Source organism: Marmota monax, unplaced genomic scaffold, assembly GCF_021218885.2.
Source record: "Marmota monax isolate L192 unplaced genomic scaffold, Marmota_monax_Labrador192_F-V1.1 WCK01_AAM20220418_F8-fsc00018, whole genome shotgun sequence".
Lineage (NCBI taxonomy): Eukaryota > Metazoa > Chordata > Mammalia > Rodentia > Sciuridae > Marmota > Marmota monax.
The window spans coordinates 15,377-34,630 of record NW_026692201.1 but is presented as its reverse complement, the minus strand read 5'-3'; the positions used below and the strand labels follow the sequence as shown (position 1 = coordinate 34,630).

At 43.5% G+C, this 19,254-nt stretch overlaps 1 protein-coding gene across 1 annotated transcript; it reads right to left on the bottom strand.

The window, feature by feature from the left end:
• Positions 1 to 294: 294 nt before the first annotated feature.
• On the bottom strand, positions 295 to 2,563 carry LOC124082573 (G/T mismatch-specific thymine DNA glycosylase-like). Its single transcript, XM_046429028.2, is given in 1 exon segment — positions 295 to 2,563. A coding segment is annotated over 1 exon segment (1,119 nt). The 5' UTR covers positions 2,339 to 2,563; the 3' UTR covers positions 295 to 1,219.
• Between the last annotated feature and the right edge of the window lie 16,691 nt (positions 2,564 to 19,254).

Sequence of the window (19,254 nt, the reverse complement as noted above, 5' to 3'; positions counted from 1 at the left end):
TTAAAATATTGCAAAAACAGCATGCTCCCTGGGTACGTATAAAATCTGAATATTCAAGAGTGATTAGGAGTGAATACCCAGCCTTAACACCCACCAGACCTAAGAGTCTGGACTACTTGTAGCACCATGAAAAATGCATTAGAAAATCACAAAGGGACTTAATTCAAACCATTCTTTCCAGGAGGTTCACTTAGTCCTGGTAATAAACAATGATGCACAGATTTTTTTTTTAATTATTGGCTTATTAGAGTTACCTAGCAAGCAAAATTTTAGTACATCTCATGTACACAAAGCACCAGTTTAAATAGGGTTATCCAACACCTCTAGCATCCTGTTGCTCAGCCTGAAACTTCATTTCTTATAACATTTCTATGTTATACCCTTAAAACCAAGGAGGATAAAATTAGAAAGGTCATAAATACTGACAGAAAAATTTAGTTCCTGCCCTATCAAATTTCTGCCTCTCAAGTAAAATGTAGATGAATGACAAAATATAAAAGGCCTACTGCATTCTCTGGAACCTCCCAGCTCAGCAGAACAGGTCTGCCCACCAGGAGATAAACACAGGAGTTGAGGCGGCCAAAGGCAGGGCTCAATGCCTGTCAGGTCAGGCCAGGTCAGCCCTGCTACTGTGTGGTCATGCTGTTCTCCCACAAAGCAACTTTCCCACACACTTACCATTGGCGAGGGAATGAGGTCTGAGTGTGCACACAACTTGGGGAGCTCCGAGTCCAGCCTTTGTTACACCAAAATCCAGCAAATAGGGCTCCCCTGAGCACTAGCTTCCTGTGTGAAAAGCAATGCAGCTGCCTCTATACCAGTGGTAACTCATTATTAGGATGCCCTTCTTAGGCATCAAGGGAGAATGGCATGCCAAGGTCTTGCACAGTTAAGAATAAAATACACATATTTGACAGTTGCATTTTAAAATTGCAGATCAAAAGCAACTTCTAGAAGAAAACTGATTTCTTCATAAATGAAATAAAGTATATAAAAAGCTGGAATGATGGTTAATTCACATACAAAAACTCATACAAAACCCCTACTTTTTCCAAACTACTTAGGTTCATACAGTTGATTCTACCACACAACTGTTCTGTACTATAATTACACACTAAAGTAAAGTACTGAGAAAATATCTCGGCTAGCAAACCGAGGTTTGACTTCTTGACAACTGCATTAAACTGCAGCACGTAGGCAGAGCCCAGAATCACCACTCTTAAGCAGGGTTCCCTTCCCCCTGCTCCAGTTTTCCACAGTGATTATTAAAGGAAGGAATCTGGTCTGTAAACGACTGGGTCATCCACTGCCCATTTGGAATGTCACTGAATGCTGATTCTCCTCTTAACTCTGCACTGTCAGCTGTTAGCCTGTCCTCAGAGAAGTTGCATGGCTCACTGTTGCCCAGATGCTCAGCGTAAGGACCTCCATACGCTGCTTCATAGCCTGGGTCATATTTTTCTTCCTTAACTGCCATCTTCTTTGCATCCTCTTGGGCAATCTGTAGATCAAACATGTACTGCACCTCCTGAACGTCTGCGTTCCGTTCAATGCCTTTCAACTGGTCTCTTAAATCCTTTAGCTTAATATAGTAATGGACTTTGTCCTGGGCTGGAGGAAACTGAGCACACCTTGCACTGGACGATGGCATAACATAGCAGAGAGTTTCTGTATCTGGGATCTTATGGGGTTGAAGCCCAAATTCCAAGTTCTTAACCTTTACTCCAAAAACTTCTTTACTAAAAATTTCATAAATACATTTTCCATTAAACACCGCTATTCATGGCTGATATTTCTGTAATTTCTGTACTAGAATACGTCCTCCTTCACGAAATTCTTTACTGGAAAGATCCTTGCTGCTTGGCGTCGTCCATTCTACCATGTTGGTAAATCCAATACCATACTTCCCTGGTAAAGTGTGATCATCCATGTGATTGAGCTGCACCTCACTCAGCCCTGACATAAACAGACACTTCCAAAAATGGTTCCCAGGTCCAGGATAATGATGCCCTTTGTAAGCAGCCATTAGTCCTGGGTTGATGCCAATAATCACAATGTCCAGATTGAAGGTCAAAATATCAGGGAGAGTCTTGGTCAAAAGTTCAGCTTCGGAAACCCCATTAAAACGGTCCACTTTTCTTTTTACTTTAAACGCATCTGTAATCTTTTCTTGCTTTTCTTTTGATTTTGGGGACTTGCCAGACTTCTTGGACTCAGCAGGTTTTTTGGGTTCCTCTGGTTTTTTTGGTTCAGTTGTTCTGGCTTTTCTTTTCCTTCCTTTTGGAGCCTCTTGTACTGGTTCCTGAGCAGGCTCTGGGGCTGGAACTTCGCCTGGCATCTACTGTTCCTTCATGACTGCCACATCAGGAGCTTCAGTCATCATTTGTTGAAATGGAAATGAATAAAATGCTTGAACTTTACCAGGGAATAGCTGCCCGCGTTTTCCGCTTCCATGCTCCGCGGCCACTCGCGCGAGCGGCGTCTCCTGCCCGGCCAAGGGACAGCTGGTCTCTGGGAATGGCGGCACGCGCACGACGACACCGGCGCCTGGAACCCGATTACGGGCGGGACCGGACAGCGGCTGGCCTCGTCGCCTCCCTGAGCTTCCACATCACCCCCACCTCCAGGAGCCCCCCTCCACGCCGCACCTCCGTCTCCTCGAAGCCGGACCTCCGCCTGGGTTTAATTCTTAGCATCATATATAAGATAAAATAAAGTTTCATCAGCAACTAAAAAATACATTGATTTTTTTAAAGGAATTTGCTTAAAAAATTATATTCTACATAATTTTTAAAACAATACAGTAAAGATCCTTGGTAAGCATCTACCAGGTAACTCTTCCAGGCCATTGCAGACCTGGCTCTGTAAGAATCTGTAAGTTAATAATTCAATCAGAAAAAAAAAATAGAAAAAAATAATAATTCAATCAGTTGCCATTATTCAGTCAATAAATACTCAGCAAATGTGTATGTGCTCAGAGCTTTGATATGTTGTAAAAGAGACAAATATGAGTGATAATTTAAAAATTTTATAGTTATAGATGGACAGCATGACTTTATTTTATTTATTTATTTTTATGTGGAGCTGAGGATCCAACCCAGTGCCTCACACAGGTTAGGCAAGTTCTCTGCCACTGAGCTACAGCCCCAGCCTGAGTAATAAATTTTTGACTGTCAAGAAACTTAATCTTAATAGTAGCTGAGGCCCAACATAAACAACCAAAATTACCCTAAAGGCAAAATGACACAGGAAAAGCACAAAACAGATGCAGTGGGGCACAGAGGAAGAAGACAATGACAGTTGACAAGACACAATCACAAAATAAGAGGACCAGAAGGAGAAGACAACCCATTCACCCTTGGCACTGGGATTCAGCACCACACTCAAACTAAGGTGAGGGGCTCAGAGCACCTTAGCTAAGAGCTAAGTTCTGTCTTCCACTTAAATCACCTGCCACCTTCATCCTCAGGCTCTTGAAGAGTTTTAGGGGTAAATTAATTGAGACAAGCCATACACTTGCTAATTTCCGGTATTGTGAATTTATAAGGAAATATTTTTATGTATTGTCATTTAATTGATGCATTTTATTTCTCATCATTTCAGCCAATATGCCTAATAGCATGCCCAGTGTACCTTAAGCAGCTGGCCAAGGACAAGCAGACAGTTGTGATGTATGGAAGACTGGCATTGGAGCAATACAGCCTGGCCACCCATTTGGGGGAAACAGAAAAATAAACTTTTTCCTTCTAGGGACTCCATCTTAGTTAAGTTGTTTAGGTGCCTAGGGGACCAAGAGAAAGAAGCAGCAACAATGACAGACAGTAGCTATGACTGTTGATAAGCCATGAATCTCATCCAGAGTACATGCAGACATGCAGCAGGGGCCAGTATTACTAGCACACTCTTTGTTCTCTCCCCTGTTTACCCAAGTGTTTTAAATGAGATAAATCTTTTTCTGCTCAATTTTAGACATTGCTGCAAAATTCCTCTATCCTTGGAGTGCAATTGCATGGTCAAAAGGAAGATGCAGCTGGGCGTGGTGTAATCCCAGCGGCTCAGGGGGCTGAGGCAGGAGGATTGCAAGTTCAAAGCCAACCTCAGCAAGAGTGAGGTGCTAAGCAATTCAGTGAGACCCTGTTTCTAAATAAAATACACTAGGGCTGGAAATAGGCTGAGTGCCCCTGAGTTCAGTCTCTGGTCCCGCCTCCAAAAGGAAAATGCAAATGGAATTGACAATTACCAAAATCATTAAAGCCCAATGGGTCAAGATGACTAATGTTCTCTTACATAGAAGCAGCAGCAGGGATTAGCAAATCAGTATATCAAAAAATTAACTGTGTTAAAAGAACAGAGAATCTCCTTTTGTCTCACTTCATGCTTGCATTATTGCTCATTCTATTTTCCTTAAGAGACTCAAGAACTCTCTTATCATTTTTCCAATGGTGTGTGCATTCTGTGGCAGAACATCAGGACTAAGATCATTTTCTTTCTTTTTTTAATTTACTTTCAGTTGTTGATAGACCTTTATTTTATTTATTTATATGCAGCGCTGATAACTGAACTCAGTGCCTCACACATGCCAGACAAGTTGACTACCACTGAGCCCCAGCCCCAGCCCCTGAGATCATTTTATTATATGTGTAATACTAAGTAGAATGTCAACTGTATTGATTTATTAAAGGGGAAGTTTTCTGTTTTAAAGTACAAAATTAAATTCAACAAAACGTACACAAAGCACCAGATAAGCATTTGGAATTCAGGACCCTTCAGAGTTTTCCCCACTTCTCAAGCACTAACAATTCATTCTCCTTAGCAAGCAGGCTGATCTCTTCCCCAAGCTAGTAAGAAAGTGGTATATTTCATCTGTAGGTAACTCATTTGCAACAAAGATAGCCCATTCATTTGTATTGCAGCTTAACTTGCCACTAAAATGGACACAGACATACCATTCTTTACAAAGTGCTGCTTCCTTGGAAGGCTGTTAGACAATTGAACTGTTTCTTCCCTGAATTACATTATAATTTCATCAATGAGTTCAATGATCATTTTTGAAATGACAACAATTGGGGGTTTTAATTTTTAAATTTTATCTATTTATTTGTTTATTTGCAATGCTGGAAATTGAACCTAGGGCCTTGTGCTTGCTTGCTAGGCAAGCACTGTATCACTGAGCTATACGCACAGCCCTATTTTTAAAATTTTTGACTTTTAAAATGTTTTTGCATTCCTCAGAAAAATTGGAATGGAACTAGCATTTGGCCCTGTTATCCCACTCCACACTATATACCTAAAGGACTTAAAATCAGCATTATACAATGACACAGCCACATCACTGTTTATAGCAGCTCAATTTACAACAGCTAGGCTATGAACCAACCTATCCTTCAACAGATGAATGGATAAAGGAAATGTAGTATACATACACAATGGAATATTCTCAGAAGAATGAAATGGTGGTAAATGGATGGCTCTGTAGACTATCATGCTAAGTAAAATAAAGCCAGTTCTAAAAAACCAAAAGTCAAGTGTTTTCTCTAATATGCAGATCTAACAATGGGAGCAGCTATGAAAGTTCAGTGGATTATACAAAGGAGAATGAAAGGAAGGCGGGGATAAGAATAGAAAAGACAGTAGAATGAATTGGACATGACTTTCCCATGTGCATAAATGAATACATGACCAGTGAAACTCCATATCATGTATAACCCACAAAAATGGGATTCTGATTAGTATAAGATGTACTCCATGTAAGTAAAATATGTCAAAATACATCTACCATCATGTATATCTAAAAGAAAAAATTTTAAAAAGAGGAGAAAAAATTAAAAAGTAAAATGCTATTGCATTAAGTTGCATACTTATTTAGAGGTGATTATATATGTGTATGCAATTTTCTGGTTACTAAGAAGTACATAAAAAAAGCTGGACATCATGGCATATGCCTGTAATCTCAGCAAGTTAGGAGGCTGAGGCAAGAGGATTGTAAGTTTGAGGCCAGCCTTAGCACCTTGATGAGCCCCTGTTTCAAAACAAAACATTTTTTAAAAGGGGCTAAGAATGAAGCTTAGTGGTAAAGCACCCCTGGGTTCAATTCCCAATACTGGGTTGGGGGCACAGAAATAAAAGAAATACTCAAAACAAAAAAAAATGTAAATAATAATATTTTTTTCCTTCAACAGCCCAAAATCTAATTATAGAAAGCCAGACATTCAGACTTTAAGTACTTGATAAACAAGGCAGAAGAAATGATTGAGTGCAGACAATTTACCACACTCACTTAATGGGTTAAAACAGCATGGATGTATTCTCTCAAAGCTCAGGAGGTTAGGGCTGGGGTTGTCACTCAATGGTAGAGCACTCACCTAGCATGTCCAAGACCCTGGGTTCAATCCTCAGCATCACATAAAAATAAATAAATAAAATAAAAAGGTATTATGTCCAACTACAACTAAAAAATAAATATTAAAAAAAAGTTAAGGAGGTTAGACCTGTGAGCTGTCAGGCCTGGTCGATATGCTGTGTGCAACCCCAGTTCCCCTGTCCCACCCAGAATGCCCAGATGAGGCCAAGTGAGTCTGAAAGCCATCAAGAAAAGCTCATCCAAGGTCCTGTCTAGCTCCTAGACACCATGTCAGACATGATCTGGGTGGGGACCAAAGCCTTCTCTCCCTGGCTGGCAAAAGGAAGTGCAGGGAGAATGTGCCCAAGGGGTCTTTGAAGATCCTCTGGGACTGGCTGTATTTGCACTGCTACAAGCCCTGCCCCTCAATTCAGAAGCTGAGCTTTCTGGACAGACCAACCTCTCAGTGCTGCACATATATGTCTGGCTCATCAACCTCTGGCGGTGACTTCCCCAGACATGCTTTGGCAGGATGGCAAAGTCCCTAATCAGTTTAACATTTCCTGTCATGGTGCTAAACCCTGGAAAGTGGCCCTGCCAGGTGGTAATAGCTGCTTACTGTAACAGTGCTGACTGTATCAGTACCAGGCCCATCAGTGTGCTCTTTGTCTGTGTGCTCCATGCTGCTCCACACAGGCCAGTGGAGAAAGCCAGCAGCATTCTTCCAACAGAGAGAACCCCTCTCCTGCTGACCTCTAGTAGTACACCTGACCAGGGCTGAGGCTGGGAACCCCACAGGTGGACTCATCAACACACCACAGTTGATAAACTAGGCAGAAGAAATGATTGAGTGCAGACAATACCCTCACAGGTAGGAATTAGAGTCAATTGAAAGAACTAGGCCTTCATCAGGAGCACCAGGACTTGGCACCCTAGATCCTACACATTCCCATCACTTTAGTTTTTGAGAACCCCAAGAAGGCATCAGCCAACAAGGGTGCTCAAGGCTCAAGCCAGCTGTTCTGGGTTCCTGGTTCACTTCCCTTCTATACAGAAGGTCTTCTATAGATCACTGCCAAGCATCAGGACCATCTTCTCTGTCCAGAGGTCTTTAGCAGGATGGTGTCAGCTGGCATCACTGCATTGTGACAGGGACTGCTCTGCTAACTCTGCCAAGTCTCCAGGCCTCCTCAGTGATGAGACAAAAGATCCATAGAAAGGAAAGGCCTCAGGCTGGGGTTGTGGCTCAGGGTAGAATACTTGTCTAACATGTGTGAGGCACTGGGTTCGATTCTCCACACCACATATAAATAAACAAAATAAAGGTCAAAACAAAACAAAACACCAACCTTGTAAAAAAAAAACAAAAACTGCCAACTCTAATCAGAGGCATACAGAAAAGGGAATACAGGGAAATTTGGGGAGGACAGTATTCAATCCCCTGTATTCATCAATAACCTTTTTAATCAATGAGGTGGTATCATGGAGGGGAGGGAGGGCCACTCTGCCTTCCAGACCATATCTCAGCACATTATGGGATGGCCAGCAACAAGCCTTCAGGCAACAACAGGAAGCCCAGGTCAAAATGCCTCAAAGAGGGCTCACAAGAACCCCCTCCCTTCCCTCAAACAGAGGCCTGCCTCAGGGGCATAACACAAGGGCTACAAGGGGAGATGCCTGCCTCTGTAATCCATAGCCCAAAGTCCCTGACACACAGCAAGTGATGAGGAGTTTCCAACCACTCAGAATAGCTCCACACAGAAACTTCTGTGGGTCCTGAGGGATGTGGGCTGATGATAAGTAGAGATGACTGAGAAGCTGGTTCTCTTTCTCAGGACAAGTACAACAAAGGTTCGGTTATAAATGGCCAGAAAGCATATTTGACAAGACAGGGCTATTGATCAGGAAATAATGCTCTGGTGGAAGCAGCACTCTTTTCAATGAGTAATTAAGATGGTATCACTTGATAACTACTCCAGGGATCATCCCTCTTTCTGCTCAGTGTCATTAATCTGGTGTCATGGCAACAGGCTGGCCTTGAGTTCTCCCTCTGGACCTTTCTTGTGCTAATGTGGCAATCTCCTGCCTCTGCACTGGTGTGTACATCCTTGCAGTTCTTGTTCCCTTAGCAGCAGCAGCAGCAGCAGCACTGGGGAACTTGCTAGAATCTCAGAAGCTCAGAATCTCAGACCCCACCCCAGCATCAGAATCTGACCTTAGCAGCATCCCCAGATGATTCAGAGTCACAGTCAAGTTCAGAAAGCACTGCCAGATAGAGACTTCCCTTGAAGAACACCAGCAACAGCTTCATGCAGAGGTTTCTCTTCTGAAGAGCCACTTTTTTTTCTTTTAGTGAGCCTTGCAGGCCTGTCAAGATTTCAACAAAGAGTATGAGAGAGACACTGTTTATACTGTAAGGAGAAAGCCTGGGAATGTAGCCTGGGACTCTGGACTGTAAATCTGGAATCATATCCAGCTGTATAAAGCAGAGGAGGCTGTTCCAGAATCTGTACCAAACAAATGACAAAGCAAGCTCCATTCCAGCCAGGCTACAAGAGGATCCATCACAGCAATGAATTTCTTGTCTAAACACTGACCTAAGAATGTTCATGAAAAAGTGTTGCTATCCTAGAGAATCAAGTTTGAAGGATTTTCCTCCATTCCTAGAAGGCATAGGAAAGGCCACAAGGCAGGTCTCTACAATCATAATGAAATGAGAAAGAAGCCAATTCCCTGGATACTTTCATTCCTCCTAGTGGGAGTAGATCTAATCCTCAACGGTGTAATAGGGAGAAGTTCATCACAATGTAAGTGAGTCTCCTGACACTGCTTATCCAATTGAACCTTAAAGTCCTGTTCATCCAGAACTCCGAAGTCTATAGACAGTATGTAACTTCCATCTGATGTTTACACTCTTGGTCAGTAATCATATCACCTCTGCCCAAAAGCTGGCCCATTGTCTGAGCCAACAATTATTGGGACACCAAATCTGAGAATAATTTCCCAGAGAAGCATCCTAGTATCTCCCTAGCCTTTTCAGTGGGGGTGGGAAAGGCTTCCACCCAGTCAGAGTATAAACACACAAAAACCAAAAGTTATTTATAGCCCCCTGAGCATGTAGTTCAGTGAAGTTTACTTCCAAGTCTTCAAAAGATGCTCCTCCTATAGTTTGGATTCCTGTTGGGAGCTCTGGCCCCTGACAAGGATTGTTGTGAGCACAAACTTCACATTGTTTGCAGATCATCCAGGTGTTGCTTGTGAGCCAGGGGACATAGAACTGTCTCAAGTGCTGTATGTGAAGCCACATTTAAAGATAGGTAGTTATTGTAGTTAGGTAAATCGGGTCTAATATCCAGTAAAATAAAAAATGAAGGCCATGTTGAGAATGGAGCCCAGGAAAGCAGAGCAGCACTTGGGGAAATTGAAATGTTAATGTTCCCAAGGCCCAGAGCCCATTCTAAAGGAATGTTAAAGAAGCAGCTCCCAGCAAACTGGGAAGTACTAGTCAAAGGCAGCCCCAGGCCCTTCCTGCCCAGATTACTCCTCTGGCCCATCTACCCCTCACCTTTAGTCTTCTCACCTACATTCTATCACTGCAAGATAACAGAACAAAGGACAGAAATGTGGGAAAGATGAAAGAAGACCTTAGCTATAATCCCTTCCACAGATTCCACCTCTTGGGTACCCTTCTTCCTCCAGGGAGAAGTCTTTTCTGCTGTCCTTAATAAAGTTTCTACTTTCCACTCTAAACTTGCCTGGGTGTGCTTCTCTGGTGTTATACTTCAGCATTGCGGAAGCAAGGACTCATCACCTGTAAACAGCGGTAACATAGGTCCAACATGTTTTCCTGCGAAACTGTCTGATAAAGGCTGGGGCTAGAATCTCCGGGATAGCTATTCCGGCCATCAGAAAATCTCCACCATCCACCTAGGAGAAAAGTTTCTTTTTTCAGTCTTAAATCACTTACTTTCATGTTGGGAGTATGTTGGCTCCTATTCTGTTAGCTAGTCAGTCAGACAGAAGGGCAGCATTTAAACCTGGGACTGGATTTTCTTCCCGTTTCTTTCAGATAGCTAACCTGGCCTCTCTGTCAACTCTCTGGTGCCTGAGAAACCACAGTGTTTCCCTTTCGATGACATTGGCAATATATAATCACAACCTTCCTGGGAGCCCACAGTGCATCCAAAAGTTTAAGAATTTCTTGCCCATACATTATGTCCCTTTTTTTTCTCTCCTAATTAGCATACATAAGGCCCTATGAACATGAAGGGTAGCCAACACATATTTTGAGTCTATGTAAATATCCACACAGACTCCTGCTGGCAACTGAGGTGCTTGAATCAAAGCAATAAGTTTTACTTTTTGTGCTGAAGTTCCCTGAGGCAGAGGTTCTGCCTTGACAGTGGAGTCCAGAGTGACCATTGTATATCCAGCAAAACATACCTCATCTTTTATAAAACTGCTTCCATCTGTGAAGAACTCTGCATCAGCGACTTTGAGAGGCTGGTCTGTTAGGTCTGGTCTGCTGGAGAACACTTCATCCATGACCTCAACACATATGTGATCAGGTTTTCCAGGTCCAATGGGCAGCAAAGTTGCTGGGTTTAGAGTTCTGAGGACCTCGACGTGGATACGTGGATTTTCACATATCATGCCCTGATATTTGACCATTTTTTCATTAGTCAACCAGTAGTGTCCTTTATATTCTAACAATGTCAAAATTGAATGAGGAACTCTGACAACCAGCTCTTGTCCCATGGCCAGTTTATCAGCTTCCAATACCAGAAGAGCTGTGGCTGTAAGGGCCTGTAAACAAGGTGGCCAGTCCTGGGCTACAGAGTCCAGCTGTTTAGACAAATAGGCCACTGGAGGGTTCCATGTCCCCAGCATCTGAGTCAAAACTCCCATAGCCACTCCAGACCTATCATGGACATACAGAAAGAAAGGCTTTGTGAGGTCAGTGAGCCCTAATCCAGGTGCACCGGTGAGTGCTTGTTTAATGTCTTCAAAGGCCTTTTGCTTAGTTGGCCCCCATATTAGACGATCCCATTCTCCCCTCTTTGTGGCTTTATAGAGGGGTTTTGTCTTAACTGAAAGACGGGGATCCATATATGGCTGAACTCAGTAGCCCCCAAGAATTCTCTAGTCTGATGGCAGGTTGAAGGGACTGGAATTGAGCAGATCTCCTGTTTCTTTGAGGCCCAGTGGTTGTTCTGTTCTATTGCTGAGTCAGATGGTGACTAAGCTATTTGACTTTTTCTTGATAGATGTGGACTTTTACGTTAGAGTCCAGTGCTGTCACAAAGATGGTGTACTCAAGCACCTGGGAGGAACTGTCATTTAGGGAAGGGAGGCATATATAGAGCCTCTGGTGCTTTAAGATGCAGGATTTTATTATTATTTATTTTTTTTAGTTATCTCCCAGTGCAGGATCTTGGCTGCTAGGATTCTCCAACTCTTAAATCTAATGTAAATCTTAACAGAGACTGATGACCTGGGACATCATTTGTGTAAAAGCCACTTATGTCAATCTCATCGTGGGCTGTCTGCCAAGGATGGAGGTCAGTGGTGGTACCAGTGTGGCAGCCACATTGTGCCCATCTAGGTGTTGCTCCTTGACTGTGTGGCTTTCTCCTCCTGCCAGGTGGAAGCCTGCTCTAATTGTCCATAGTAGCTGCCCCGCTTGTGTTTTTGTTCAGTATGCCTGGGTGCATGGGGCTCTGTGGCCCTTCCTGCTGGTGGCTCCCAGCATGTGGCTTGGAGCCAGGGTGGCAAGTCCTTTTGGAGTGAGCACCCTATGGCCCACTATCCGCTGTTAACATGAACATATTCATGGTTCATTTGGAGGCTTGCAGCACCTGAGCCCTCCTGAGGTGCTGGGTCCCGTGCATCAGATGCAGTTGGGTGTCTATGGGACCCCTGCCATATTCGTCAATCATCAACTTCCAAGCAAGTGGGAAGAAACTGAAAGGAGGGGCTGGGACCAAAGGCTGGAGGAAAACATTCACTCCTTCTCTGTTCAAGGCTTAGCATTTGAGCATGGCAGTGGTGCTTGCCTGCTGGGGCCACTGGAGGCTTCCCATTTTTCTGGCCACGCTTTTTTTCCTTATAAACATTTGGACCATTGGCTTTGTTCTAGTGAACCCCCCCCCCTTTGAGTGACCTCTGGGTTTGTGGTGAGGGCCACTGTAAGAAGATCCATCCTCCTCTTCATCTTTTTGGTCTGCCTGTCTTTGAGTCTCTGGATCTCGATCGATGAAAACTGTGGTGGCCACCTTAATCAGCTCACTGGCACACTTCTTAGTAAAGCCCTCTAGGATTGTAATTTTGGGCAAATGGCTCTCTGAGCCTGTCCCACTAAGGCTGCATTGATCACCTGTTGCTTGCACCTGTGCATTTCTTTACTGACAAACTTGCATTGTGGCTGTTACACTTGTATGTGCCCCTCCTCCCCCGGGCACCTCTGGGCAGAGAGAGGGGCGGCAGCGGAGGTGGCCTGGACATTTAGCTCTGAGTCAGTTGGGCACATCTCTTTTGATTATTGCTGCCAGAGAAATGTTCAGGGCTATGGAGGGTACGACAGGGAGATGCTAGAGCAGCGGGAGGCTTATCTCAGCTCTGATTGTCTGCAGATGTGCTGGGCTTAGGCTGGGGCTCAGGGCTGGCTCTGATTCCTTCTAACTCTTGGGCACAGACAGTGTGTTTTGTTCTCTTTTTACTTTTCTTTTAGAGTTTCTATGAGGGCTTCTTGACATCTCTTCATTTTTAGACCTTCTTTGTTGAGGCCCCGTCCTAGGTCTGGATAACGGGCTGCATCAGATCAGTCATGGCCCAAGCTTTCTCCATGTAGGAGGGAGTATGATTTTTCCAGCTTATGAGCTCAGTGGTGGTGAAAGGCTAGCACACAAAACTGCCTTGTCTCCCTCAGACATTTCCCTTCTGGTCAACATGGGTATGTCCTTTAGTCCCTTGCAGGGGCATCTGGAGAGTTCTCATCTGAGTTGTGGCTATGGTCTCGGGACAAATCTCCCACCTTCATCTTTGGAGGTGAAAGAGTCTTTGGTCCTAGGAAGCCTTTAGCTCTGAGGACATCACAGAGGAAGGAATAGCCAGTATTGGGGGCCATCATTTGTTGCCTCTGAGGACAAGGGGGCTGAAAGGAGAGTCTGTTGTCCCAGTGGTCTTGGCAACGTTGGGTAGAGTGGCACATAAGGTCTTGGGTCGTCTTCTGGCTCACAGGAAAAACTGTTTGCCTTCCTCTTTCCTAGTCAGATTTTCTGTTTAGCTGCTTTCCTCTGGGTCTTAGAGACGCTCCTGGTGAACATCAGCTTGGACTGTCCATCTAGACAGGCTCTCAACCAAGGGGGCTGTTTCTGAACTATCTCTTGCAAGCAATCAATATAAGAAAATTGGTTCAGGGGTTCCAACAACAATCAAAAGGATCTCAGCAATGACTCTCTCTTCTAAAGATCCATCTGGTGGCCAGCCCACATCTTGGGTGGGCCATTCTAATTCACAGAGTATACAACCTTTGTGGAGTGAGTTTCACTCCACAGTTACCAGGAAAACCTTCCTAAAGGTTTCTAACACACATGTCAGAAGGCTCAGTTTCCTTAGTGTGCCTCCCATGTTCCATCCTGCATCAGTGGAGCACACTTTAGAACAAAACACGCTTAGGACAAGAGTTGCTTCGTCCATCTCCTGCCGCTCCTCTCATGGGGACTTAGGGCCCTCTTAGCCTTGCAAGTCGGTATCAACCGCTGACCTGGAGCTTTCACCTGGATGTTGGTGGGTGAAATTCCGCCATAGACTGTATGAGGTGCCACGGAACCGCGGATCAGGACTCTGCACTTGCTTTGGCCCTCGGGTTGGGTCGGAACCCTTCCCTTTGTCTGTCTCATTCACAAAGTTTCACACACTTTCCCACAGACATGGCCAGGACAGAATTTCTATACTGCCCAAATTCCAATAATTCCAAACCAAACAAAAAGGGAGTCACGGTTTCCCCTCTGCTCGCTGTCCCTGAACAGAGACTACTCTGGCGACTCCCCGGGTTCATTTCAGCTTCAACTAGTTTGGACAGTACTCGGGACCCAACAGAGGTTGATCTGTTGTAGGGACAAACGAGGCAAGGCAAGGCACCGAAGATGGCAGGAAACAGTTTTATTTGGCTGCAGCCAGGTTCAGAGGGTACAGCCTTTGCTGTAATCAATCAATTCCCTGAACCCCGAGTTCAGGGAGTTTCAGAGTTTTATACCCAGCGTGTAAGGGGAGGGTCTCAGAAGTTCACAGTCTGCAGAAGTTGACATAAAAGCAGCTTTTTCTTTCACTGTTTTGGTCAAGTTAACTCTTCAAGGACAACACCTGAGAAGGGGAGAGCTTCTTTTCCCCTTTTTTCCTCTCCCTGCCAGTTGTTACCAAGGAACCCAATTGTAACTTATCTTAAAAATATAGACATCTCTGTGAAGCCCAGCTCAAGGCCAGAGGCCTTGTTTGCACATTTCTTCAAAGTACTATACTGGATATGTTTGTGAAAAACTAGTAAGGGGGTGTCCAGCACCTGGAGTGCTGCTATCTTCTCTGCCAGTGGCCAAGTAAAACAGGGCAACAAGAATATAGGAAGTTTATCTACATTGAACTCTTTTGCAGAGACTCTTTTGCTGACAGTCCTAAAAGCAGCCATGGTAAAGATTTCTGGAGAAGCCCAGTTAAGACCTTCCTGTGGAGAGAGGGGGTGCCACTTCAATGCTTCAGGGTCTGAGCTGTGGTCTTCTTAGAAAACCTGTGGGTGTTCTGGCTGTTCTGGGAACATCCCTTCTCCCCCTAGATTGTGACCTGTGCTTCAACTCCTGTTGGACTGGGTGGCACTTTTGGAAATTTGTATACTATGCTGAGCACTCTCTTCAGGTCCTAGGTGTCTTGTTGCTAAATTTAGATGCAGCCTGCTCTTTCTTTCCTTTGTTTTTTTTGTCTTGTGAAGGAGAATCAGAATTCTTTGGTTGCCCACTCAACCCCTCCCTACCTCTCCTGACTCTGATTGGTCTGTGGTTCTCTGAACTGTCCTGCTCTGCCCACTATCTGTTAAGGTATCTGCTTCTATTGCCCTTTGCTGTTTGGATTTTTCTGTGGGTGACCCTCAACTGACCTAAGGTCTGCACAGCTTTAATCTCCTCCTTGTTGCCCCTTATAGTTCTTTTTTGGCTTTTTGGTATTGGGGATCAAATATGCCTCACAATCCTAGGCAAGCACCCTACCACTGAGCTATGCCCCTAGCACATTAGTAGAGCTTCTTAATGTTTGTGCCTCTGTATCATTTAGAAAATGAAATAATTTTATTTTACTAAATTGTGAAAACAAAGAGTTTATTTTAAAATTCAAGTGATGTAGAAAGGTCTCATTAGGAAGTACTCGAGAAAATCATATCTGATGTGATTCTAGTATTAATATTTTCATAGTTAATTTGAGGATATCACCCTGGATTTGTGTTTACCATGCACATATAACACATAAATTTACCTGAATGAACTCACATTTTGTTCCCTGGTATTTTAAATTTTGATTCTTATTTATTTATTTATTTATTGGCACCAGGAATTGAACCCAGGGGCACTTAACCACTGAGACACATCCCCAGCCAATTTTTAATTTTTTAATTAGAAACAGTGTCTCACCAAGTTGCTAAGGGCCTCGTAAGTTGCTGAGACTGGCACTGAATTCTCAGTCCTCCTGCCTCTGCTCCCCTAGTGGTTGACCTCCAAACATGAGCCTCTGCTCTTGGCCTGTGGGTGACCTTCTAAGAAGGGCTTTAAAGTCCAGTGTGGAGAGAGATGCTGAATCTAGCACAAACTGCTGGCCTTTCATTCCCTTGTGAACACAAGGGTGGTGGTACCTGCATCATGTACTTCTTCAGTGGAGTGGAGGGATTATAATTTAAAAATTTTAGCATCAGATTGATCTCTTTTTAGGTGCAAAGGGATGGAAACTATCCTTAGGTCTCAGGGTCTGAGCTGTCTTATTAGAAAAACTGTGGGTGTTCTGGCTGTTCTGGGAACATTCCCTCTCCCCCTAGATTGTGATCTGTGTTTCAACTCCTGTTGGACTGGGGGGGGGGCCTCTGGAAATTTCCATTATTTGCATAGAATACTATGCTGAGCACTCCCTTTAGGTCTTCAACATCTTGTTGCTAAATTTAGCAGCCCGCTCTTTCTTTCCTTTGTCTTTTTTGTCTTGTGAAGGAGAATCAGAATTCTTTGGTTGCCCACTCAACCCCTCCCTACCTCTCCTGACTCTGATTGGTCTGTGGTTCTCTGAACTGTCCTGCTCTGCCCACTATCTGTTAAGGTATCTGCTTCTATTGCCCTTTGCTGTTTGGATTTTTCTGTGGGTGACCCTCAACTGACCTAAGGTCTGCACAGCTTTAATCTCCTCCTTGTTGCCCCTTATAGTTCTTTTTTGGCTTTTTGGTATTGGGGATCAAATATGCCTCACAATCCTAGGCAAGCACCCTACCACTGAGCTATGCCCCTAGCACATTAGTAGAGCTTCTTAATGTTTGTGCCTCTGTATCATTTAGAAAATGAAATAATTTTATTTTACTAAATTGTGAAAACAGAGTTTATTTTAAAATTCAAGTGATGTAGAAAGGTCTCATTAGGAAGTAGTCATGGAAATCATAGTCTAATGTGACTCCAGTATTAATATTTTCATAGTTAATTTGAGGTTATCACCCTGGATTTGTGTTTACCATGCACATATAACACATAAATTTACCTGAATGAACTCACATTTTGTTCCCTGGTATTTTAAAATTTTGATTCTTATTTATTTATTTATTGGCACCAATAAATAAATTGGAATTGAACCCAGGGGCACTTAACTACTGAGCCACATCCCCAGCCCATTTTAGAATTTTTATTTAGAGACAGGGTCTTGCAAAGTTGCTTAGGGCCTCACTATGTTGCTGAGGTTAGCTTTGAATTTACACTCCTGCAGCCTGAGCCTCCAGAGCCACTGGGATTACATGCCTTTGCCATCGCACCTGGCTTGTTCCCTGCTGCCTTATGTGACAGTTTGTCTTAAGGTTTTTCATATCAGTAAATGGAAACATGAATAACTTAAAAAAATTGTGGAGCATTTTTTTTCTTTTGTATTTATTTATTTATTTATTTATTTTTAGTTTTGATGGACATAGTAACTTTATTTTATTTATTCATTTCTATGTGGTGCTGAGGATGGAACCCAATGCCCCATACACGTGATGGGAGCCCTCCTTCACTGAGAAGGAAGCCCTGGAGCATTTTCAATATTCACAAAAGTTGAGAGATTGTGCTTTTGCCACTTTTCACCTCTTCAATAATTCTCCATGCATGGCCAGCAAAACCATTGCATTGAATGTTCTATTGTGTACCTCTCAAAGTTAAGTTCTCACAAAGACTTAAGACTATCGGGGCTGGGGATGTGGCTCAAGCGGTAGCGTGCTTGCCTGGCATGCGTGCAGCCAGGGTTCGATCCTCAGCACCACATACAAAACAAAGATGTTGTATCCGCCGATAACTAAAAAATAAATATTAAAATTCTCTCTCTCTCTCTCCTCTCTCTCTCTTTGAAAAAAAAAAGACTTAAGACTATCAACAGTAATTCATTACTATTGTCACACTGGTGGTGTTTGGATTTTCTTAGTTGTCTCAAAACATGAAAAGTTTGTTTGCCTCATGGTCTAAATAGTTTCCCAAAGGCTGAGTGATATTTTGTTTGGATGCACTCTAATTTACTCCACCCTATTGAGGGAGTGGTGATGCCAGAAGTGTGCCATTAGTGTGCTGAAACTTATCTCCTAGGGGGAGGACCCTTCCACCCTTTGACCCTGGGGGTGGAGTCCACACCCCAGGATATAGCTGTGGCTATGTAAAGGAAGTCCCAAAGTGATTCTCCGTTCTGTGAAGAGCCTGCAGGAAGGTGTCTTAAGCAATTTGGAAGCAGCCTTCAATCTCCAACTTCTACCCCTGCAAAACGGTAAGAAATAAATGGTTGTTTGCAAGGTAGAGATGCCATGGGGTCTTGTTTTAGAAGCCTGAATGAGCCAAAGCTCGGATATTTCCTCATAGTAGTCTGCCGTTGTTTGTTTAAACTAGTTTTGCTAATGGGGATTGAGCCTAGGACTACTTTATCACTGAGCTACATCTCCAAAATATATTTTTAGTTGTCAATGAATCTTATTTTACTTTTGTATATGTGGTGCTGAGAATTGAACTCCACATCTCACACATGGTAGGCAAGCGCTCTACCACTGAGCCACAATCCCAGCCCCTTCAGTCCATTTTTGTTATTTATTTTACTTTTTATTCTGAGTCAATAGGGTCTCACTGACTTGCTTGAGATTGGCCTAAAATTGGTATCCTCTAGTCTCGTGCTCCTGAATACTTGGGATCTACTCATGCGCTAGTTCGCCCACATTATTTGCCCTTATTTAAGCGAGTTTGTGGAATATATTTGTTGAATTGGCCCGAACTCTTCAAAATGAGTTTGTGGAAGTGGAATTGCTGGTCCAGCAACAGGGTTGTGAGTCTTTGCATTTCTGCCGGTTCAGTAGGTAGACTTCCTTTGTATTTTGTTCAGCACCTGGGTGGTAGAACATTTTTGTCTTTTTATATTTTGGGGGGTCCCGAGGTTTGAACCCCAGGGAGATTAATTACTGAACCACTTTCCCAGGTGGTTTTTTATATTTTATTTAGAGACAGGGTCTGGCTAAGTTGCTTAGGGCCTTGCTAAATTGCTGAGACTGGTTTTGAATTGGTACTCCTGCCTCAACATCCTGAGCTCTGCTGAGATTATGGAGTGTGTGCCACCTTGCCCAGCCAGTCTTTTCTTTTAATTGCTTTTTGGTTCTTTTTTTTTTTCTTTTGCCAGTACTAGGA